This window comes from Diachasmimorpha longicaudata, chromosome 11, assembly GCF_034640455.1.
Source record: "Diachasmimorpha longicaudata isolate KC_UGA_2023 chromosome 11, iyDiaLong2, whole genome shotgun sequence".
Taxonomy (NCBI): Eukaryota; Metazoa; Arthropoda; class Insecta; order Hymenoptera; family Braconidae; genus Diachasmimorpha; species Diachasmimorpha longicaudata.
In genome coordinates this window covers 3,199,841-3,221,883 of record NC_087235.1, presented here as the reverse complement: position 1 = coordinate 3,221,883, position 22,043 = coordinate 3,199,841, and the positions used below count along the sequence as shown (strand labels likewise).

Here is a 22,043-nt window from a genome sequence, read left to right as displayed (position 1 = left end):
CCCCACAACGATCATCAGAAAGCTAGCATCCGAACATTCGATTTCTTGTCCTAAAAAAATCCCACGAAGCTTGTGCCATTTGCCAGAGTCCACCGCTAATTATTACAAATCAAAAAGAAGAAGTTAACTTTAATCTCCAAAGCTGACTGAATGTCGACACGCAGAGTCTCAGGATAAATGCTATCACGACATTTGTGCGGCAATTGCCGCAAGGAGTCAATGGCACCGTACCATGAAAACTGGAAACCTGTGCTACAATCTGTAACGCCCGATTAATGCTGGACAGTTATATGTGCCTGAAGATACGCCCATCGAACGCCCAGCAAATTATGATACCGGTGTACCCCCTGATTTACCAAGTACACTGAAGCAATATTGACTCTCAAACAAGCGCAGTGAATTTCTTCAGAAATTTTCCAACGACAAATTGTCGTCGTCACACTCGTTCATCCAGCACGCTCTGATTTTTCCACTATTTTTAACCACAAGTCTCGGTGTTTTTCTCCACTCTCGTAATAATCCTCTTCCTCTGAATTTCTTCTCAGTGAAAACAACAGTACCATGAGGGAAATGGAGACGAAAAAAAAAAAAGTGGAGTAATTCTATATGCGGGAGAATCATACAGCAGTGCATTTATTAGTGACAGTTAATTGTAGACAATTAAAGAACAGTTTGTACAGAGACTTTCATTTCATTCGTAATTGAAACGTCGTTTACCATCGAAACGGAAGCCATAGGCAGCGCTGTTTGGTGCTCCCACGAGAGCTGGATTCCGATGAGCATGAAAGGAGCCGTGAAGATGAGGCGGTCTTGCGGCATTTTCTTCATCGGATTGCGGTGATTTGTGGTAAAATGCTTCGAATTTACCCGCTGGTAAAAGTATGTCCTTCAGGGATTTGTCCATTGGATCGTAACAGAAGGCTTGTATCGCTATCGACACGATCATCACAATCTGAATGGAAAAGAGCACGTAAAGGGGTTTCACACAATGGTCTGACCAATTATGTACTCGATTCACTAGTTTTTTATTTTTTATTCTATTACTGAGAACAAGTCAAGGAAATATCGTTTGTCGTGTACTCACTGTCTTCATGCTTCGCTTAATTGTCCAAAGACGTTTAATTTGATCCTGGGTTATCTGGGCCTCAATCTCGTATGTGATCAAGTGGCGATTAAGCTTCTCCTGTTGCCTCCCCACGTGAATACGATATACTTTATTTATCTCAATGACGTATCACTAAAAACAATAAAATCGTAATAGGGCATTTGATAGAATCGGTATGACGGGTTCAGCTAGGCCTCGGGAGACCCAACGGGGCAAAAGTGAAAGTACCAACGAGTGGGGGAATATGTCGTTGTCCCTCAACGTATCATTCACACAGTTGTAAAAAGTTAGCGAGAAATAATTTTTTTATTTTACCTTTACGGCCTTGGCAACCACTGCGCACCGATATCGATACTTGATACATCAACCAGATTGAAGTTTGATCTTGGAAATTGAAGCGGAAATCAAATGAAAGTGCATGTACGTGGTTGACGAGAGGGGCTCTGTGGTGATGGAAGACCAGCTCTCCCCGTGGGCTAGGATTTTCCTCAGGTATTTCGTACTCGAAGGCGAAAGCACAAGTCAACTGGACCAGTTTTCTAGAAACTCGTTGGAGGAGTCACTCGTAACTATGAAGTTTTATGGTTCCATAAATAACCAGAGTTTACGGGGTATTAAGTTGAAGAATATAATTTATTTGGAAGGACTTAATTGAGTGGGCATGCATGAAATTGACAGGACTTTATTTATGATTTTATTGCACGAGATAATTCCGTAATTAAGTCATCAGTTGATGGTCAACTTTTAAAAGTGCTTTGTTTTACAGAAATATTTAATAGAAAGTCTCCAATTTCACAGAAAAACTTATTATTTTTTATTACGTATCTATTTTCCAGTCATTAGTAAATTCAAATCACATTAATTCATTTATAACAATCGAAAAAACTTGAGCTGATGTTCACGTTTTTCCTGTCAGTACAATTAACGAGGAAAAAGGTTTTCATTTGAAAGATTACTTTGATTTTTCAATGAAGTTTATTAACCCAATATTTGTTTGGATATAAAACAAAGTGTGATGTCTTCATTTGTGATATAGGAGCGTGGAACAGTGCTGAATCCACTCCTAAATCATGAGTAAGTGGTCTGTAATCTCCATTCCTCCTGTTCTCATTCGTATATCAATGATCATGAATGAACTTCGATAATCGTATCTAAGCACTCATCATTTATCACACAGATTGCACAGCAAGTTATTTTTCACTTAAACTTACTGCATGCTTCATGGTTTTTCGATTACAATATATTAGATGTACAGTTGTCTCTTACTCAAGAGTAAGTACAGACGTGGCAAAGCGTAACTCAGCGTCAGTGCGCTGAATGTACGATAGTTATAGCTTCAATGCGGAAGATTTAATTATCATGGAATGTCAAATACAGATTAATATTGAGAGTAATTTTGCTTCTTCATTGAGATACTCATATTTGTTTCAATTATTCAGATTACATAGTAAGGAAGGTTAAAAAGTCCTGATTAATATTCAGCCATTCATCAAAAAAGCTATGCCTAATTCGTATAAAATTGCAAACACCTAGGTATGCGCTACAAAAAATCCTCAACTTATGTCTATATATACACATGATCTAGTCATTTTATGTTTCCATTAATTTCCAGGCACTATTACAATCATCGTTTTGAATTTTTATGGTCTGTAACCACCAGAGGTATTGAATTTTTTGTAACATTTGTTATCAATTTCGCAACACATGTGAAAAAATTCCATAGAAAAATTTATCTATTCGATAGAAAATATATAAACATACAGTGCATGATTCAAACAAAAATCCGATGGATATACGCAATCATATGCACGATCTAAACATAAATAAACTCTATTCATCAATATCAATTTTAAAAAATCCTCTTGATAAAAATTCACATCCATTCGAAGGCCAGTTGCTAATTTACTGGCAACAAAAACTATATTGAAATATCTTCAGCAATGTCCACTTGTTGAACTAATTCAAGAACAAAATTAATAACAATTCAATATAGGATCAACACATTTCTCATCGATTTCACCTCTTTTTTTCTATGAAATTCTTTCATGAGTGGACAAATTAAATCGAAAAACGGATATATGGCATCCGTTGTAATCAGTGACGTGCAGACAGGCGCATATAATTTCCCAAGTCTTACCTATATGATATGTACAACAACGCAATTCGATTTCACAGAATATGATAACTCAAACTGAATAAAGATAAGAGTCTAATTTAGGTTTGGCATTTGGGGGTGACGTAAATGGAGAGAACCAAGCAACTGAGAATCTACCGAAGACAGCTTGAATTGATTTCCATCTGCTATTACGCACCCATCGGGCCTCTTCCTTCTTCAACTGCTCTATCCCCTGTTAACATGGTCATACAATTCAATTAGGATTTGATGGTCGTAATAGGATTGTGCTATCGATTTCAGGCATTACCGTTTCATCGTTCCATATCGCTTGCAATTGGGTCCCTAACATGACGGCCGTGAAAATTGCGAAAAGCAAAGCCTCGAATGTGAGAAATAGCAGAAGTACAACTGTGGCCGGTGGACTGAATGTTGAACATTCACGCCATTCTTGTCTTACACAAGTTGTGAATTGTTGAATGCACAGGAACAATGATTGCAACGATATTCCGGCGATGTAAAACTGGAATTGGAAAAATTAAAGTTCATTCAGTGGGAAGAAGATACTGTAATGTTTAACTTTGCAATTGAATGTTAAGAATTCTAGTTTATAATTTGCGTTCCATCGATTTTTTCTCCTGCTAAAATAAAATAGAATCCACTTACTGTAAAAAGTACAAAATATTTTTGATTATTCTCCCCAACGCAATTGTTGACCCAAGGACAATGATGATCCATTTTCCTAATGCACCTGTAACCAAAGAAATTTCCCTCAAATAACAATCACAAGAACATCCCACAATAATTACGGTAACTTTCTCACCTCTGACAAACCGAGCAGTGATGTGCCCTGTCGGGTTTAATAGAGCAACACCTCTGACATTTGAATATCACCTGGCCCTCTCTAAACCCCATTTGTTCGATCATTTCTTTGGTTGCATTACCTTTTGGCACGGCTCCCTAAAAGCTCATGAAATCGTGAATAAAATATTCAACAATAGACATTCCACAAATTAAGTGATTTTAAGGACTTACTGGATCAGTGAACATTGTTCTCAGATGTGAGGCGAAAGCTAAAAACGCCATAGTTTGATAAATAGCCATATTTACACTGGAATAGAACGTGTGAATAGTAGGAATGAGAATGACAGCCATCACAACGAATTCAGCATAAATAATGAGAAGCCATGTTAGAATGGCACAGATTATTCCACATATATCCTGCAAATGGTGAACTACGTTAAACACATTTTTCCAACGCAACGCAATATGACATTCTTAAATTTTTATTCACCTTGATACACCAGAATTTTCCCCCACAGCATCTATTATGAATATCTCTCTCTCTTTGAAAGGGCATGTACTCATAATCCATAGCTCCAGTTTTATTTTCACTCTCATAAACCTGAATAATTCATTTTCACAATGGGAACGTCGCATTAACCATTAAATCATCAATTTGCTTAACCATTTTCTGAAAATAAAATCAAAATATAATCAGTATACCTTTCGTTGTGTCGTAGCCATCGATAACAAAAAAAATCGTCTAATCTGTCATAAAATGAGATAAAACAGGAGATGTACAGGTTCACTAGTCATGCATTAGAATAATCAAAATCATTACTACAATTATGCAATTCGCACGGCGTGAATTCTCGTGGAGAGGGTACGCACATGAATAAAATTCATTTAATAATATAACCTGAATATTTTGATGATAGTTAACTCACAGTGTGACAATCGGAAAATCATGTGTCTTCGTAACGAGATTAAACTCGTAACCCTGTCAATCGACATATTGAATTAACGGTGAATGAGATCAATAATCGAGAGTACGTGATAAAAATGTAATTACTCCTGACAACTGTCACACACGGATACCTTTTTTTTTGACGCCGATGAAATAGTGCCATGAACTAATATTCGGATTATCATTTGACGGTGGGAGAAGAGAATACGACAAGGGGCCATTGACCACGATTTATTACTGAAACAAGCGCTCGTTCGACACCGGCGGCACTTGTCACTTCCTGCTTCCAACTCTTTTTAAAACTGGAATTAGTCAATGACGAGAGTCATTTCATTTGTTAAGTATTGTTAATTATTTTCTCGGGCCTCATTTGTGTTCTCATAATGAACAATTACATTTATTGTCATTTGTCTCAACGACTGCTCGATCACAACTGCTAGGATCGACATCGTGCTTACCGACGGAGGACTTGTTGTAGGTTATAGGAAAGTTGTTAAAGTAATCGATCTGTTGCCTCTGGTTTTTTGACTTATTAGAGTTCCCAAACGAAAAGCTGACAATTTGTGAGAATTAACTAGTCTAATCAAAGGGACGAGAACATGTCACTTGTGAGGAGAGGCCAGGTACACAGAAAACTCGTTTGGTTAGAAAAAGTTATTGATAGGTGTCTAACCTCAAAAGGTTTAATGATAATCCTTTTGTGTAATCTCTATCTCTGACTTTTTTCTTTCTCTCAACAACGTAATAAAGAATATTTTCTTATTTTTTATAAGCACTGGGCAACATTCGCCCAAATCTGGCACCTATACGACGCCAAATGGCAAGATCCATACAAAAGTGCTGTTCTGCTAACGAAATACCTCAAGGGTCTCCACAAACCCATCTACCACCCCATGAACAACTGTGGGGATCACGTAGTCGTCATCAACAGTCGGGACATTGCGTTGAGAGGTGACGAATGGTCGAAGAGAGTTTATTTTCATCACAACACCTACCACAGCGGCGATACATGGACCCTGGCCTGGGAGCTACACAAGAAAAACAAAACCATGATCATGCAGAAGGCCGTTTACCACGCCATGAGAGGCAATCTCCAGAGACGACACACCATGCAGCGTCTCCACATCTACGAGGACGAGAATGTCCCTGAGGAGATTCTTCAAAATGTCTCCAGTCAGATTCGACAACTTAGATCCCAGCCAGTTAGACTCGATCATATTTCTCCTGAGGAGATCGAGAATTTCCCACGTGTTATGAAATATCCCGAAAATTACATACTTCGATAAATAAAATATCGATTCACTGTATCCTACTTTTATTTCCATCTATAATAAAGTAAAGAATAGATTTGAGATAAACTTTGACTTTTTACACTGACAATAGTTAACACGAAATGGAGTACGTGTTCGTGAAGTTCATTTCATAAAATTCAACCGCATGTGGGTATGAGAGAAAAGAAATTTAATTTTCCTTGAAACTTTGTTATTTTTTTCGTCACTTTCGCAACTTTGTCTTGTATTGTTCAATGACAAATACGAATCTTCGAATGCAGTCTTCTCTGAGGTATTTTCTCCTCTCTTTTTGTCGACGATGAAGTGGATTTTTTGTTTATGAAACTTGTTTGAAGAAGTCGGATTTGTTGAGGGCTGTCAGACGCCCATTAATTATCACTTGGGGGCCTGTATAGTAGCGCCAGATGAGGTTGCTCCCGCGTTTGGACTCGTTTATCGAGGATAAGTGCCTCCAGCAGTCCAGCCAGCTCGTGTAGATTGGCATCTGTGGGGGGACTCCAGCTGCCAACCTGTTGGCGATTTTTTTATTCATATTAATTCAATTCTTCATGAATAAAGGCTTTCTAAGGATTTCCTTGGACTTACCCGCAATTATTGACAGCCATACAGGGGTAAATCACCAATAATGGGTAGGTGATAGTTGTTGCTACGATCTGTGGAAAATCGAACAAATGATAGACCTAAATTTTATGCAACCCTTAATTATTGTTAACCAATAAAAAATGATCGTACCGTTACAGCTGAAGAGGTGTACCTCTTGAGGGCCCTGTCCCGAATGAGATATTTGTTAATGAAGTATGTTGACGAACTGACGAGCACCAAAGTCGATATATTGGCTATTAATCTCGGTACTAGTCCTGAATAATAACCGAATAGGCCGTTCTCACGGTAGACTTCTTTGAGCGATCCGAAAATTCCACTGGAAATGAATTCAAAGTGAGCTGTCTATGAATAATATCACCAACATCGAAAAATGCCTCCTAAATCTACAATTATTTATTGATCTTACTTGTACTTTGTTTCACCCCCGACGAATTGTGCCATTGTCCTTAGGGCGATGACATCCAATGGGTGACTGGCAATTACCCCTATGATCCTACAAACAATGTCTTTGGCTAGTGTCTTCACATAGGCGTCTCTCCTGTAATAATAATGCTCAATTAATTGTGTGTAATGTGTAAGTTATGACTAAAAAGCTCCTAATTTTCTCCATAAAGAGTTCTCAACAAAAATTTTGATTTCTGCTTTAGATTCCAAGATATCTATTGAAAAATGATCAATAGATCACTGACCGAATTTATCATTACCTCTCAGGCTCAGGGAGATCATCGATAATCTCCTCTTTTCTTGTATCCCTCTCGGGAAAATATTTGAGAAAATATTCGGATTCCATGAATTTTTCGACAGCAACAGTACTAACAGCATCAGCACATAGTTTTGGGACAAGTCCTCGATAACATCCACTGAATCCATCCACACTCTTGATATATTTTACTGAGGGAGAATGAGAATCATTAAATTGAACAACTTAAATGATCCACTGGGTCTCACCATAATGAATAATGTTTGGTAGAGCCAGTGCCGGTTTCCCGAAGAGTGTTCTGCTTTCTCTAGGAGCTATGGGCTCGTGTCCTATCTGAAGCAATAACAAGGAAGAAAAAGATTAAACTGAAGTGTAGGATAATTCTCTGATAAAAGACGTAAACTCACCTGAATCAACACTTTGGCAAAATCCATTGGATGTAAAATTGTATGAACCAACATCCGTCCAGCAATGTTAGACCACATTGTCTCTTCCTTCTCCCGATTCATCGTCGACAGAGCCATTTTTACAATTTTTTAACAATTTTACAGACCTCTTTTTCACGACGAAGTTCCAAATGTTTTTTAATTAGACTATTTCAGTGAGATATTTTTTGGAGGTTCAAAGATTGGACCGATACTCCAATCACTATTAATCTTCCTCCAAACTTCATGGACTGTTCGCCACAATGTACTTAACTGACGAGCCCTTGCAAACGGAAAAACTAACTAATGTAGATGATTGTACATCGTTAGTACATCATTGTACTCATATTAATTTTGTTTGTAGCCCCGTGGATAATTAATAATCATCATTTTAATTTTGCCCATGATGTTGGTCGGAGAAAAAATAAAAAATCGACTTTTCTAATCGAACTGTATCTAGTTTTGTAGGGAATCGTTTGTAGATTACGAGTATAAACGTTTATTTATTTGTACACAGCCCAATCATCGAATACTGTCAAATAAAAATTGTAATTCCTCCCCCCACTCCATTGTCTCCGGTGGAATACAGCACCGCGCACGACGTCCCGAGATACTAGTCGACGATGTTGCCCAATCCTGCGTATGAGTTTGCCCTTTTACATAATTTTTTCGATGCTCGATCTCGCAGGTAAGTAATCCTCTCTGTGTTCTACAAGGGGAACCCTCATGTCGACTAGTTCTCACGGTCCCCACAAGATGGCACTGCAGCCATTTTGTCCCAAGGCGGTACACAACGCTGCGCAAAATTCGGCTGCTCATTAAAAAAATTTCTACACGTTCCTAATTAACATAAAAGAATGAAATCAACGCTATTCGGAGGACAATCAAATTCCCCTTGCTCAACCCAAGTTCCATTCCTTAACCTCAAAAACTAAAAATTAAAAACTACGTGGAAAGTCAAAGCACGGTCTCTGCGTTTTTGCAAAAAGATCATTATTTTTTAAGAGATAACCTCCCTGTAAATTCCACAAGAGTGCGACACCAGTCATTCTCATGATTTTTCCTCTCCCCACTGTGGCCGGCTGAGCAAATGCAGACGCCTGACGCTCCTACGTTTCTGAACATCAAACTCTTTTTGTGACTCCACTCGCATTGTCAATTCTACGTGCATTTATACATATGTAACATTATACCCGTGAATTACCTCGACAAGCGTATTTCCTGGAAAGAGTGAATTGCGAACGAATCCCCGAGTCTCCAACACATGTCAGTGCTGTGACTACGCTCCTAGTGTAAACCGTGTAAATTCAAGTGGACAGAGTCGAACGGAGCACAACTTTTTTTGCGTTGAAGAAAAAAAATTGAATAACCTTACAAATACGACTCTGCGCCGTCTGCCATAGTGACAAACTCATTTCCTCTTCCTTTTTCAAAAAAAAAAAATATATATATATATATCAGTGGATAAATAATTGTTGCATCGATCACCGTTTGCTCTCGTTGCACAATGACTGTCTGGTGCTGAATTAGCCTCGTTCCACAGAATTTCATGATTCCAATGAAGGGAAACAATTGATGGAAATTGGAGAAAAGTAGCGCGAGGGTGTTTAATCCAAGTGTATGTGTTGATAAACATAATTTTTAGTGTTGAAAAGGAAGATAAATCCCATTTTTTAACCGCAAAATGACAAACGAAATTAAACAGCCAGTTAGCAATCTGGAAACTGAGTATCTTGAGCTCAACTCAAAGAATGCTTGGCCCCTCTTCTATGAGCAAATTCGCGACGAATGTTTCAAATTTAATTATCCGTGCAATGAATCGAGAAAGCCAACGAATAAAAATCTCAATCGCTACAGAGATGTTGCACCTTTTGATCATACCAGAGTCATACTGGAGAGAGGTTCCTGTGATTACATCAATGCTAATTTCATCAGGGTGGATCGTGCACACAGACATTACATACTGACTCAGGGGCCTCTACAAAGTACCTCAGGACATTTCTGGCTGATGGCATGGGAAAAACACTCCAGAGCTATCGTTATGCTCAATAAAATCGTTGAGAAAGATCACGTTAAATGCGATCAGTACTGGCCACTGGGAACTCCGGATAATCAGTCAATGACATTCTTCGATGTTAACCTCAAAGTTGATTTTGTCAGTGAAACGCATACACATGATTATACGACACGAGTTTTGAAATTAACTGATCTAGATTCTCAAGAGTCCAGGGAGATTCTGCATTTTCATTACACGACGTGGCCGGATTTCGGAGTTCCAGAGAGTCCAACTGCATTCTTGCAATTTCTCAATGACGTGAGGAGGTCGGGAGCCCTCGATGAATATGTTGGATCACCGATTATACATTGCTCAGCGGGAATTGGAAGATCTGGAACCTTTTGCCTTGTTGATACTTGTCTGATGCTGGTAAATAATTTTTTTCTTTTTTTTTCTCGGAGATTGAAAGCAAGGAAAATAGTGATATTTTATTACGGGCTTTGATGAAATATATTACTCATATTGTGACATCACTCACTGCTTCTGAAAAGGATGTTACAGACTGTCCACCAACTTTACACTTGTGTTAAATACTATCTATAAGCTACAAGACAATTCCAGAAAATATGACGTAGAAGAGGATATCCACGTGCACTAGATATTTTTTTTTGCTATTGTGAAATGATTTTCCACTTTTGTGGTCGATTATCACAGCTTTTAGACTCTCTCATTCTCTGTAATACTTTGCTTCTCTCCTTCAAATTTTAAAGCTGAGGGAGAAGATAATAAACATTCAAGAAAACCATTTTCGAGGCGATACCATGATGTCAATTATTGAATCATTTCACCTGCCATCAGCCCAATAATATTTATTGATTTTATTCGCAGATCGAAAAGGATGGACTGAACTCCATCAACGTTCGAAACATTCTCGTGGAGATGAGGCGTTCGAGGGTGGGACTGATCCAGACCCCAGACCAATTGAGGTTCTCCTATGCTGCCATCATTGAGGGATCCAGAGGACTACCATCCAACAACCTGGTAACTAATATTAATTCACAGTTACAATGACAATGTAGGAATGAATTTAATGATCGAGCGGTCTGAATGTACCATACGATCTCTGACAAACTGAACAAAATACTTGGATATTCCTCAACTTATTGAGATGCTCAATACGTTCACTAACAGTGTTTTACTGCGACGTTGCATCACCTTCAGTGCTTTATTTTGTTCCTTTGGCACTTTCAGAATGGTGCAACGATCGAGAATCATTACGACATCGTAAACAACATCCACAACTTGGTGAATCAGAATAACGTGGAAGAGGAAGAGGAAGATGATGAGCCACCGCCACTGCCACCACCTCGAGGGGAGTCTCTCACCAGGAGCATTATGTCGGATCAACTGGGCAATGCCTCCACACCCGAGAATGGTCATTTTTATTTAAATTCCGCTACTCTAAACTGTTCTAAATTAGTAATTGTAATTTTGGGAATATTTTTGGCTTGATAATTACACTGGAACTCCACGAAGTTCATTCTTCAAATATTTCAAGTTTCATGAAAGATCAATGGAAATTAAAAACGTATTTTTTGCATTTTTAAGAACCATCTCCTGAAAATTACTAGTGAATTACTGTCCACGATATTTTAATGTTTTTCGATATCATTAATACTGATGAATTGCGTTGTAATTGTTTAGAAATTGAGCCTCGCCCGCCGACCAAACCTCTGCCAATGGAGCCATCACCGAAAATATCATCAAATTCACACAACAATGAGGAGCATACATCCAACAGCTCACATCCGTAAATATTTATTCTTTTTTCTTTCCAAAAACAGAAAATTCATCTGTTCCAATAACAGAACGTAATAAGTCGAATAAGTCATCATTCTGAATTGGGTAATTATCTTGTAATGAATTATTCTTTGAAAATATCGGAAAACGATTATTGCTTAAACTATTTCCGGGTAACTAACGTATTTTGACGTTTCATCATAACGACATTAATCAAAAGTATTCGACTGATTATGTTTTGCCATTTTATATTCATCTGCATTTTATTAGTCGTTAAACTTTCCCAGAATAATTTTATTTTATTTTGTGGAATAATCGTTGATGTTCTGGACTTCTAGGAACAACGAATTACGTCATCGTAATCAAGAGAAAAAAGAACGATTGGCTACACAGGTGCGGGATATGAAACGACGACAGAAAGAGACGGAAGACTGGCAGAATTTCAAGAGGTCATTATTCAACCCAGTTACAATAGGAATAGGTAGCGTAATCATTGGTGGGGGTGTTATCGCGTTATGCAGTTATCTGTATGTCAGAGGGTAATACTGAGGAAGTGGAGAGAGCATAACGGCAAAAAGAGAAAGAAAAATGATATAAATTCATTTTTTTTTATTCCTCCTGATACGTTTTTCCTTCTTGATTTAATGAATTAGGCTCAATCATAGATATTGAGAGGTCGTTAAGATTATCTGAATTTAATCAATTTATTCGAAATGATATTGTTTGTTCATAAAAATATAAATTTATTTTTGAATCTAGGACGAACCCCAAGGTAAAGTTACTCAAAAATAAAATTGAAGAAACACTAGATAATTAAGTCTAGGAATCATATAAATGATTGGAGTGTTCTTCGTATTTGTATTTTTATATTGCAATACCATAAAAAAAGTTCACGACGAAAATGTCTAGAATATTTGGAGGGTGAAAAAACTGATAATTTTTCGTCGCTCTGAAATAAATCAGCCTGATATTTTTTACAATTGGTTCAAGAGTAAAAGACAACATTGGAGATAAAAAAATACAAGACTTGGTAAAATGAAGAGAGAGAGGGAGCGAGAGAGAGATGTGTATTTTTTTAAATTTTTATATACCGATAACACAATCCGTATGACAAAAAACCGAAATTTGTACCCTGAAAACAAATCGACTGAAATCATTGGGGGTAAGTTTCTCCAGACTATATACCACTCTTTCATGTTTCTCTTCATAGTAGTTATTCTTGGTTAAAATTTTGAGAAAAATCAATAGAATTTATTCTCAAAATTATTAGAATTTGTATGGGCCATCAAAATCTCTTCAGGGTATTAAACACTAAACATTATAGAAGGAGAGAAAAATAAGAGATGAATGAATTTAGAAATCTAATAATCATCCTATTAATCCAGTAGATGAAACAATACGTAAACTATGTAAATCTAGTTTTCAATTAATCGAGATAAATCCACGTAAATGTTTTGTCCCTTCGTCAAGGAATGGAGATGAATGAGTAATCGTCTAATTAATAATGTGAATGTATGGAGGGTTTATCTTTTTTTTAGAAAAACAAGAATTATCTGTGGTAAAAAAACAAACCCAATGAAATGTCTTGGTATATTCATTTCGCGTTATTCCTGACGCCCTCTAATCTAATTATCCGACGAACGAGTTTGAAACGGGAGTAACATTCCACCAGTCACAATAAATCCAATATAAATGGACGTAAATTCATGAAAATCTAGCAAAAGTGTGAATCACTCTGCCCAGATGTCTCACATGCACAGAAATCATTTTATTTGCCAGACTAAAAAGCAACAGAACCAATACAAGTCCTCTGCTATTGTATTTTTAATGTGCTCCGTCTGATGAATCTAGACACGGTGCTAATAACGATTAAACATAAGCAGGAAAAATGAAATGAAAACATAAACAAAGGCGAGTTCAACAAATGTGTATAATAAGTGCGACAGAATTCAATAAGTATGAACCAAGCGTCGCGTATCTAGATTTAAACCGGACAAAAATAATAAATCATAATTTTATTAAAAATCAAAGCAACATAAGGATCAACTAGAAACCAATAAAAAGAGAATAGTTCGCCGTAATTTGCTATTTTTTTGTACTCAAGAGCGTTGACTTTCATCAATAATGCAATAAACTTGAAAAAGTGCCTACCATGGTTCTGATGAATGACTGTTGCTACTATAACACTAGAATCTGATCTGATTATACAAAAGTAAAACCGAAGAAACACACAAAACAGGTGTCATAAGAATTGAGAGAAGACAGGAGTGATGAGCCAACTGGAATTTCACGTTCTTTTCAGATGAAATAAAATAAATTTTAAATACAGACGCGTCATGAAATATTCATCTGTATTTGTATATTTTTATTTTCGTCTTGCTTTATCGCCAATTGTCGTTTTTTTTTGTTTTCTTTTCTATTTCCAAGCAAACAACAGATCTTCATCTGGTACTTGATTTCAGATCAAAAAGTGAAACAACGGAGAAGAGCCCTGATACTGTACACGAGGAGGCAGAATCGACGATATGAAAATAGACGTATTTACTTGGGATATAGTAAACACGAAACAACAGCATATAAAATTTATAAATAAATTTTTCTCTTACAATACCATGAATTGATAATAGTTTGCCTCGTTTTTTCAATACTTGGTGTATCCGGGAGAATAACAATTGTATATTAATTCAACGAACATTATCACCAATGTTTTTGATAAATTTCAATAAATGCGCACTATTTGATACGAAATTTCAGCCAATCTATTCCATTTACCTCACTCGATTTCTTTTTTTTTATTGCGGAATTCGGAGCTGTCAACTCATTTAACCAACGTGAAGATCCGTCTTCTCTCATTAGCCAAGGATTATTTATTTTATAATAATGAAACTATCATTCATTACCTATACTTGGATTTTTGTCCTCTTGTCAACGGTACTGTGCAAAACTCATCGATCATCAAGAATACGTAGAAATCATGGCAGACGCGCAATCAATTTCCAAGCGAGGCATTACCGAAACGATTCCCTGTTGAGGAAGAAACGAGCTGACTCTTATTTAACGCAGAATCCGCTTAAAGAAGTGCAATCAATCATTTTAGAGAAGAGTATGAATAATTCAACGAATGCAAAATTCTCAGAAACTCCAAGGAGCCAAGTGCAGCTTGGAGAGTTGGCCAAAATCTTTGGAATAACCGAAAAAACCGCAAATATTACCAACTTCAATGATTTCCCAGACACGGACTCCTTTGAAAAACATGTACGTGTTAAACGTGATAATCCAGACTTCAACGAGGTTGTAAATCCCATTCCGGATGAACCTGTTGAGTTGCATCTCCAGAAATCTTCAGTAGATGACGACGATTCGATATCAAAAAATCACTTCGAAGATATTTATCCCGACTCCGCTGGATTAATCGATTACGACACACCACTCACTCGAGTTCTGAAAACAAAACGAGAAATAAGAAAAGAATCTCCATCAGTGGTTGATAAGAATGTCGAGGACCCAAAGAGCCGGGAAAAACGGAAGAAAAGTTGCAACAAGATTGGTGACTTGGCCGATGTCCATGAGAATGAGTTAGTAAAGAGTAAATTGAATTTGAAAACGATACAAACTAGATCCATCGAGGAAGCCAAAGAGCTCGCTAGCAAATTAGTTGCCAAGGTTTTTTCATACTTCCCTCGAAACCCACTCAACTTGTCTAATTCCTCACTCTCTGAAGCAATTTTTTCCCCTCCAGGTTAATGAGATTGAAAATTTAATGGATGGATCTTCATCCTCGTCGGCCTCGTGGAATGAAACGACGGCTCGAGTGATGGGTCATATTTCGAGACCCGAGAGATTCGCTAACTATTCAGGTAAAAAATAAAGAGTAAATAAAAATCCGGCAACAATTCAACAATTTTTTTCATTTTAAATCAAAGATAGCTAGAAATTCAAAGTCCACTCGATCAAGGAATGCGAAGAGACAGCGCATCAGAAAAGCCCATCGGCGAAATCACCGGAAAAAACGAAAGTCCCACAGAAAATGGGATCGATGGAGTGATTGGAGCAGCTGCAGTGTAACGTGTGGCAGAGGTAGGCAAATCCGATGGAGGCACTGTATTCGTGATTGCACAACTGCTGAAACTGAAATGGAGGAAAAAATATGCCAATTGCCTGCTTGTGCCCCTGGTAAATTCCTTGGTATCTTTTAGAAATCATTTTTTTATAGCATTATGTACTAATGTAACTGTACCATAGCTTCTCCGAAGTCTTTGGAATAAGATTTTTCAATAGAAATAATGATCATCTCCACAGACTTGTTTGTTTTTCTTTTCTTTAATTAATTACCGTCTTTTCATTTCGAATATCAAATACAGATCGTATTGTACAGAATATTGTTAAGCACACAGTCTCACCACTATCGCCGTCATTTTCACAATAATCAACGAGTGCCGATTTTTCATCCCATTTATTTTTAGTTTGAAAATCGTAAAATATACAAATTATCGTTTTGTTTTTTCAAATCGATTTATGGGCATAGGCGTTATATCCGTCCATCATTCACAATTTTTATTCCCTCAATGGAAATAAAACATTCTTGCAAAGAACAAATAACCTGTTCCCTCATCACAATGTTTATTCACTCATTCAGTTTACTTGGTATTCAGATAATGACAATTTAATATTTTCAAGGAACATGATGCAGCTTTCACCATTGAAAATTGGCTGGGTATTATTATGGTATTACCATTGGTGTTTTTTTTTCATTTTTGGAGTAATTCTTTGATCACTGCAATACAATAATTCTTCTTCATTTATACTGGCAGAAAATAAAATATCAAAAACATAATAATCAACGAAAAAGATGGGATTCTCAGTGATTTGCAGATTTAACTATTTATATTATGTATAAGTTTTATTAATTGGCAGTAAAGAATTGCGCTCTGCCGCGTAAACCAGGGAAAAAGGGCACTAATCCTGGAGGTTCTATTGTTCTCTTTTCATAAAAAATTGAGCTCAAATGATCTTACGTGCGTGATAAAAATGCGTTGACTTACTTAATTTTTCAATTCATAATCTTCACCGTCACATAACAAAAAAGAGGAAATTCGCCAGACTCATCGTTGTTCTTTTTGTTTTAGTATATTATATAAGAGTAAAAACTGAGGGCGAATTTGTATAACAACGTCAATCAAGAATGTATGTTCATCATTCACTATAATGTATATACTTTGTTATTGTTTTGTGTGGCTTCTTTCTCGTTATAATAATGTCCATATAAACTCAGCTCCTCAGACTCTGCTAGTGAGATCCAGATATATTGCAAGAGTTTACTCGTCCGATGATTTTGCTTGGTATTTGCCAGCAATACCACCGGCTAGCATTCTTACATCTCTGTCTGGATCGTGACGGAATGCTTGCACCTGCTGATTGATCTTCGCAAACTGTTCTGGTCCCAAAGTATCTATTGATAAAATACCAATAATTAATGGATTAAAATCATAGAAGTAACTGAATAATATTTAATTGGGAGATGTAACTCGTTTAGATGTTACGTGCCGTGGGGTAAGATCGGAGAATTTTTTTTTCAATTGATAAATTCAAAGACGGATCAATGTAGAGTTGTCCTTAATAAAGGCAATAAAAAAGTACGTACTTAGCATCTTGCATCTCTGGGATGTAAGTGTTCTCACAACACACAGCCTAACATTGGGAACAACATCTGAGGAAAGGCTCAATAGGCAGGGCAACAATTCCTTGGAGAATCGTTCTCCGGAAATAGCTTCATTGGATAAAAGTGATGCACAGAGTAGTGCATAAGTCTGTCGATAAGTCCATCTAAGCGAATTATCAGTCAGCATCATTCTGAGGTCCTGGATCATAGCTGTAACGCGAGTGTGATCAGTAGACAGATACGAAATGATCTGTGTCACCTGGAACATCGAATCAAACATAAATGCATTATCAGACAGCGTCCACAGAAAAAATCAAACAATCCAAATGAGTGAATAAAATTTTAATATTTACCAGTGCAAGAGCCATATGTCGAACAGCAGCAACCTTATCAACAAGTAACGGGAATGATAATGGAGCAATATGAGTATAAATATCGCACGGATCATAAAGTGGAATAGTCTCGAGCAATCGTCTAGCAATTTCCTCCCTAAATCTCCAAGTACACGCATTCCACTCGGTGTTCTGTGTGAGAAAGCCCTTTATTTTCGGTAAAAATTGACATCTGTCAACTGGTGTGAGAACCTTGAGAAATGTAGCAAGATGCTTGAGGGCACCTATCCGTACTTCATCAAGATCTTTTACAAAACCATCATAAATCGGCAGTAGATCCTGTGCAGACAACTCTGCACCGAGTATCATAGCAACCTCATGAATACTCGATGCCATAGTTCTTCTCACTTTGTACTCCCTGGCGTCTGACAAATAACCATAGGCAACCTTGAGCATTCCCCAATTCTCTCTACCAAGTGTCAAAACAACAGCGGGAAAGTAAAATGCACAAAAACGTGGTATTTCAGCACTAGCTAAAGTCCACCAGGTCTCTGAATTCGCCATTGATACAAAAAAATCAATGAGTACCTGCGGTACGATTGTTTGACTTCCAACGTTAGTGACACTTTTAATTGTTGGATGATGCTGTTTTTCACAAAAACTCACTTCTGACGATGTATCAACTGACACATCAACTGTCTCATTCAAGTCCCTCGACTCTGATGACTGATTCTTTGTGTCAATTTCATTGCTATCACTTTCACTAGGATTATTAGACATACTGTCCACCTCACTACTACTGTCATTTACTACTACGAGAGCCTCTGGACACTCGTTTGAATTATTTTCTAATTCAGCTTCCGGCAATTTATCGATGTGATTTTTTTTATCGTCCTCAGGAATTGTAACTTGTATCACTGGTATGTTACTGTCATTCGATGTATCATTTTGGTCCTCATTTTTTATGGATTCTGTGGTTGTTCCAGATAATTTGGCGGCTTCTGTAACTGCTCTGACTAATTCATCGTCCAGAGGCAAGTCAGGGGGTATGTAGTAGTATAGAAACGGACTGAATTGATTTGGATCGGTGCTCGCCAAATCATCATCTAACGTCTGGTGATCTATTTTCACATCTAAATCCAAGTCGTTTACCGTTTCGTCATATTTTTCGTTTGAATCATCGTATTTTTGCTTTGTTTGTGCTTTACGCGCTGTTACATTCGTTTCATTCGATACTAATAGGGGAGAATTAAGTCCTTCAGAATTGTTGTCACAGTCTTCATCAGTGGAGGACTTGCAGGCTGCTGATGACTCTGCCGATCCAGTAAACGATATCCTGAAAGTTTTCCATTTCATGAACAATCGATTTCATCTTATTCAGGAGATTATTTGCCCAGTGGACAACTTAAATTCTTGTGTCTCAGTGAGAACTAAATCTATTCGATGAATGAAATGCGTTTATACATTATTTACCGAAAAAAGTAGAAATGACAAAATCACAAATGCTTCACAATTCTCAGAGACATCAAAAACAGAAAAATTTGAATAGTCCACTTGATAAAGAATCCTTTGTTTATTGTAGGCTTCGCAGTACGTCAAGCATTTGGCAAAAAAATAATAGTGGAGATTTTGGAAAAATTGGAAGGGACGGGAGGGATAAAAATAAAAAAAATAAACGCGTATACATACATGTTATACCTGAGCTCGGTACCATGCTGATCCGTTAATACAAGTTCACCATACTGATTGTACGCAAAACCAGTGAATTGTTTAGCAAATGTCAAGATGAAAGGTCCCAGTATTTGGTATGCTAATAATCTGACCCACTTCGACTCATCGTCAAGAAAGTCGGCAAGAATTGGTGATAGTGTGTTACGGCGATGCTCAAGTGATACGCAGCAAGCTATTGATACCATCCCTTCGGCACAGGATTTTCGGACTGTCCAAACAGGGTCTTTGCAGAGAGACACGTATGTTGGGAGCTAAAATAATAATTAAACATTCAAGAAATTTCATTAACTAATCAATTAAAAATATGCTTCATATCGTGGAACGTTCCTGAGACATGACTTGTTTAAGAGGAGAGTTTTAAAATTGGCAGACTATTGAAATTGGATTTTTTTTATACATTGAAAGACAATTAATTAGGGGCCTGAGAACTTTTGTATGATCACTGAGCAGTTCGCCGTGAGAAAGTATTTTATATTTCACATGAAAATAAAAACTAAAAATCAATGAACTTACCAATTTTTCATAAACGACCTCCTTCTCCATCGACGCCGCAAATTCACCAAGGTGCATCGCACAGAGTTTTCTGAAGAAAAAATTGTCGTCGCAACATAGCGACAGGTATCTTTTGAGAAAAAGTCTCTCAGCTGTTGCGGGATCAAGCAGCGGAGCAACCTTGCTCATACCCTAAGGAAGAATAATTACAGTTGAACTTTGTATCCCTTAGTGATAAATCTCTGTTGATTAAGATAGAAAAGTTTGTTATAGGATGATTTCATTACAAGAGGAGGGACGTTGTTGGACTGCAGATGAGATTGATCGTACTGTATCGCTCATCAAAGCTGGCTGTGATATGCATTCACAAAATCCCCACATCACAACCACTCTGACGGGCAAAGCAGTCGATATGTCGATGTTCTGAAATGGATCCGTTAATGAAATACTCTTCAACAAATACCTTTTAAAACGGTGGAAAAAAAAAATCAAATGTGTAGATGATAAAATTATCTCGACAATAGTTAAGACCGGGACAAGATGTCTTAAAATATTATGATACAGAGAATTTAGTTTCTTCTGAAATTACCTATGGGCATTCTTTAACGCTTGTCGGCGCTCCATTTTCGAGTCAAAGTAACCCATAACACTCTAGTCTTCATTTAGCGGCACATGTAGTGAAGATTTTGCATTAAAACTTTGTCTGAAGAAATTGTAATGAACATGCTAATTACACTATACGCGCCTTGCCCTGAGGTTTTGCATGATAATTATTTAGCGCTGGATATGAAATTCGAGTGAATAATACTAAAAATCTTTTTTTATTTTCCAAAATAATGAAAAATGAAAGAGTTATAGGCGATTAAAAATGCCTGACTTATGATGTCACGTTACAGTGCCTATATATGCGTCCATTGTGGCATTGAAACGCAGTAATTTCTTCAGTCGACTAGAACTTCGTGATTTCGCTTTTTTTTTAATTAAAAAAAATACGTATCTAATAAGCCTTAAAATTTAAAAAATAATTTTTCTCGGCAGATGTTGAATTATGGACTATTGAAAACGTTCGATTTCGTCCCACTCTCCCCTACGTACATCATTCAATTACACCGCAATTACGATTTGTGTCGGCAGAGCCGCAGCACAAAACATCGAATCTGCCACAAAATGTTGGGAATCCATTATGTGTAACGAGTCACGTTGTCCAGAGAATGCTGTTATCGGTGTTAAAATACACCTATTGATTACCGTGATTTTAGGCCAGTTTATTACATACCCCACTCCAATTCAGAAATAATAAGAATACAGAAATAGTCCAACGACATCCAGGGTGTCTAGTGGAACAAATATCAAGCATAACACGTGAAAAAAATTCCAGTAATAGAAATATAATCCTTAAGAATCGAAATTCCTCCCTATTTCTCACTATTGTCGATAATCATTGAATTCAAGATGTCGCGACGCTCATCAAAGCTGGCTGTGATATGAAAAAAATCCACCACATACAACAGCCACTCTGTGAGCGACGCAGCTATCTTCGTCCTCGTCCTCCTCGTCGGTTCCTTAATATTCCAAAATTTATGTAATTTCCCTTCCTTATCCTGGCTGACGTTAAAAACGGCGATCCAACTTGTCAAAAATGGCTGTGATATGAGAGTAAACAACACGTCACAACCATTTTGACGATTGGATCGCGTTTCCTCCTTACGGAGTATTGTCCTCCTCAGGGGCTCGTTGTGAAAAATAAAATCACGAAGAAGAATCTTTTTGTTTCAATGTGAATGAATTGTAGAAAATTTCTACGAGCCGACCTCATCAAAGTGGCTGTGATATGACTGACAACATTCCACAACCAATTTGATGTACCGGACCGCAAATAACATTTCCAAAAATTACCTGAAATAAAAGTATTTAACATTGATCTACGAAGCGCATCATTGAAACAAAAATTCATAAACACACCCTGGTTGACATTGGACACAATTTTGCTCATCAAAGCTGGCTGTGATAGTCGAAAATCTATAACAAACCAGCTTTGATGGTAA

General features: G+C 37.2%; 7 protein-coding genes across 16 annotated transcripts in view; 3 read left to right on the top strand and 4 right to left on the bottom strand.

Moving 5' to 3' along the window:
• Positions 1-600: 600 nt before the first annotated feature.
• LOC135167523 (uncharacterized) lies at positions 601-1,643 on the bottom strand. The gene is made up of 3 exons (XM_064130805.1): positions 1,421-1,643; positions 1,085-1,237; positions 601-952 (listed from the first exon to the last, which is right to left on the bottom strand). Exons 2-3 carry the CDS (start codon positions 1,091-1,093, stop codon positions 692-694), a joined length of 270 nt encoding a protein of 89 aa, XP_063986875.1. The 5' UTR covers positions 1,094-1,237; positions 1,421-1,643; the 3' UTR covers positions 601-691.
• A 427-nt stretch (positions 1,644-2,070) lies between these two features.
• On the bottom strand, positions 2,071-5,231 carry LOC135167521 (palmitoyltransferase ZDHHC3). Of its 2 annotated transcripts, none has more exons than XM_064130803.1 (7): positions 5,100-5,231; positions 4,513-4,692; positions 4,254-4,439; positions 4,042-4,178; positions 3,885-3,969; positions 3,529-3,741; positions 2,071-3,453 (listed from the first exon to the last, which is right to left on the bottom strand). In XM_064130803.1, the coding sequence occupies exons 2-7, from the start codon at positions 4,591-4,593 to the stop codon at positions 3,292-3,294; spliced, it is 864 nt and encodes a 287-aa protein (XP_063986873.1). In that variant the 5' UTR covers positions 4,594-4,692; positions 5,100-5,231; the 3' UTR covers positions 2,071-3,291. The 2 variants fall into 2 exon arrangements, with proteins under 2 accessions (XP_063986873.1, XP_063986872.1); XM_064130802.1 differs by having other exon boundaries at positions 2,073-3,453; positions 4,949-5,117.
• A 195-nt stretch (positions 5,232-5,426) lies between these two features.
• On the top strand, positions 5,427-6,326 carry LOC135167522 (large ribosomal subunit protein uL13m). Its single transcript, XM_064130804.1, has 2 exons — positions 5,427-5,591; positions 5,742-6,326. The coding sequence occupies exons 1-2, from the start codon at positions 5,568-5,570 to the stop codon at positions 6,252-6,254; spliced, it is 537 nt and encodes a 178-aa protein (XP_063986874.1). The 5' UTR covers positions 5,427-5,567; the 3' UTR covers positions 6,255-6,326.
• Positions 6,267-8,255, bottom strand: LOC135167520 (mitochondrial carrier homolog 2-like). Its single transcript, XM_064130801.1, has 7 exons — positions 7,971-8,255; positions 7,812-7,896; positions 7,568-7,754; positions 7,270-7,401; positions 6,993-7,179; positions 6,846-6,913; positions 6,267-6,769 (listed from the first exon to the last, which is right to left on the bottom strand). Exons 1-7 carry the CDS (start codon positions 8,085-8,087, stop codon positions 6,577-6,579), a joined length of 969 nt encoding a protein of 322 aa, XP_063986871.1. The 5' UTR covers positions 8,088-8,255; the 3' UTR covers positions 6,267-6,576.
• A 796-nt stretch (positions 8,256-9,051) lies between these two features.
• Positions 9,052-14,532, top strand: LOC135167517 (tyrosine-protein phosphatase non-receptor type 1-like). Of its 2 annotated transcripts, none has more exons than XM_064130795.1 (6): positions 9,052-10,413; positions 10,873-11,025; positions 11,236-11,419; positions 11,689-11,794; positions 12,123-12,265; positions 14,247-14,532. In XM_064130795.1, exons 1-6 carry the CDS (start codon positions 9,673-9,675, stop codon positions 14,375-14,377), a joined length of 1,458 nt encoding a protein of 485 aa, XP_063986865.1. In that variant the 5' UTR covers positions 9,052-9,672; the 3' UTR covers positions 14,378-14,532. The 2 variants fall into 2 exon arrangements, with proteins under 2 accessions (XP_063986865.1, XP_063986866.1); XM_064130796.1 differs by having other exon boundaries at positions 9,053-10,413; positions 12,123-12,233.
• Positions 14,533-14,658: 126 nt separating this feature from the next.
• LOC135167519 (uncharacterized) lies at positions 14,659-16,383 on the top strand. Of its 2 annotated transcripts, none has more exons than XM_064130798.1 (3): positions 14,659-15,447; positions 15,524-15,641; positions 15,712-16,383. In XM_064130798.1, the coding sequence occupies exons 1-3, from the start codon at positions 14,665-14,667 to the stop codon at positions 15,978-15,980; spliced, it is 1,170 nt and encodes a 389-aa protein (XP_063986868.1). In that variant the 5' UTR covers positions 14,659-14,664; the 3' UTR covers positions 15,981-16,383. The 2 variants fall into 2 exon arrangements, with proteins under 2 accessions (XP_063986868.1, XP_063986870.1); XM_064130800.1 differs by having other exon boundaries at positions 15,708-15,848.
• The window catches only part of LOC135167514 (serine/threonine-protein phosphatase 4 regulatory subunit 1-like), a 51,723-nt gene continuing 45,902 nt past the window's right edge, over positions 16,223-22,043 (bottom strand). For 6 of the 7 annotated variants that reach the window (XM_064130782.1, XM_064130783.1, XM_064130785.1 and 3 more), the window contains 5 exons: positions 20,020-20,190; positions 19,465-19,757; positions 17,797-19,111; positions 17,426-17,702; positions 16,223-17,233 (listed from right to left, as the gene is read on the bottom strand). In XM_064130782.1, the coding sequence (XP_063986852.1) occupies positions 17,100-17,233; positions 17,426-17,702; positions 17,797-19,111; positions 19,465-19,757; positions 20,020-20,190 (2,190 nt within the window). In that variant the 3' untranslated portion in view covers positions 16,223-17,099. The remainder of the gene's footprint in view (positions 17,234-17,425; positions 17,703-17,796; positions 19,112-19,464; positions 19,758-20,019; positions 20,191-22,043) is intronic. The other variant, XM_064130784.1, reaches the window with a different exon arrangement.

Excerpts from the sequence above, each read along its gene's own strand:
- LOC135167521 (XM_064130803.1), bottom strand. The coding sequence starts at position 4,593 with ATGGATTATGAGTACATGCCCTTTCAAAGAGAGAGAGATATTCATAAT. Across the intron at positions 4,440-4,512 it reads GAAAATTCTGGTGTATCAAG|GATATATGTGGAATAATCTG; the intron begins GTGAATAAAAAT and ends CACCATTTGCAG. Across the intron at positions 3,970-4,041 it reads CACTGCTCGGTTTGTCAGAG|GTGCATTAGGAAAATGGATC; the intron begins GTGAGAAAGTTA and ends CTTTGGTTACAG.
- LOC135167522 (XM_064130804.1), top strand. The coding sequence starts at position 5,568 with ATGTCACTTGTGAGGAGAGGCCAG. Across the intron at positions 5,592-5,741 it reads CACTTGTGAGGAGAGGCCAG|CACTGGGCAACATTCGCCCA; the intron begins GTACACAGAAAA and ends ATTTTTTATAAG.
- LOC135167520 (XM_064130801.1), bottom strand. The coding sequence starts at position 8,087 with ATGGCTCTGTCGACGATGAATCGGGAGAAGGAAGAGACAATGTGGTCT. Across the intron at positions 7,897-7,970 it reads TTGCCAAAGTGTTGATTCAG|ATAGGACACGAGCCCATAGC; the intron begins GTGAGTTTACGT and ends TTATTGCTTCAG. Across the intron at positions 6,770-6,845 it reads ATGGCTGTCAATAATTGCGG|GTTGGCAGCTGGAGTCCCCC; the intron begins GTAAGTCCAAGG and ends AATCGCCAACAG.
- LOC135167517 (XM_064130795.1), top strand. The coding sequence starts at position 9,673 with ATGACAAACGAAATTAAACAGCCAGTTAGCAATCTGGAAACTGAGTAT. Across the intron at positions 10,414-10,872 it reads TTGATACTTGTCTGATGCTG|ATCGAAAAGGATGGACTGAA; the intron begins GTAAATAATTTT and ends TTTTATTCGCAG. Across the intron at positions 11,026-11,235 it reads GACTACCATCCAACAACCTG|AATGGTGCAACGATCGAGAA; the intron begins GTAACTAATATT and ends TGGCACTTTCAG.
- LOC135167519 (XM_064130798.1), top strand. The coding sequence starts at position 14,665 with ATGAAACTATCATTCATTACCTATACTTGGATTTTTGTCCTCTTGTCA. Across the intron at positions 15,448-15,523 it reads CTAGCAAATTAGTTGCCAAG|GTTAATGAGATTGAAAATTT; the intron begins GTTTTTTCATAC and ends TTTCCCCTCCAG. Across the intron at positions 15,642-15,711 it reads GAGATTCGCTAACTATTCAG|CTAGAAATTCAAAGTCCACT; the intron begins GTAAAAAATAAA and ends AATCAAAGATAG.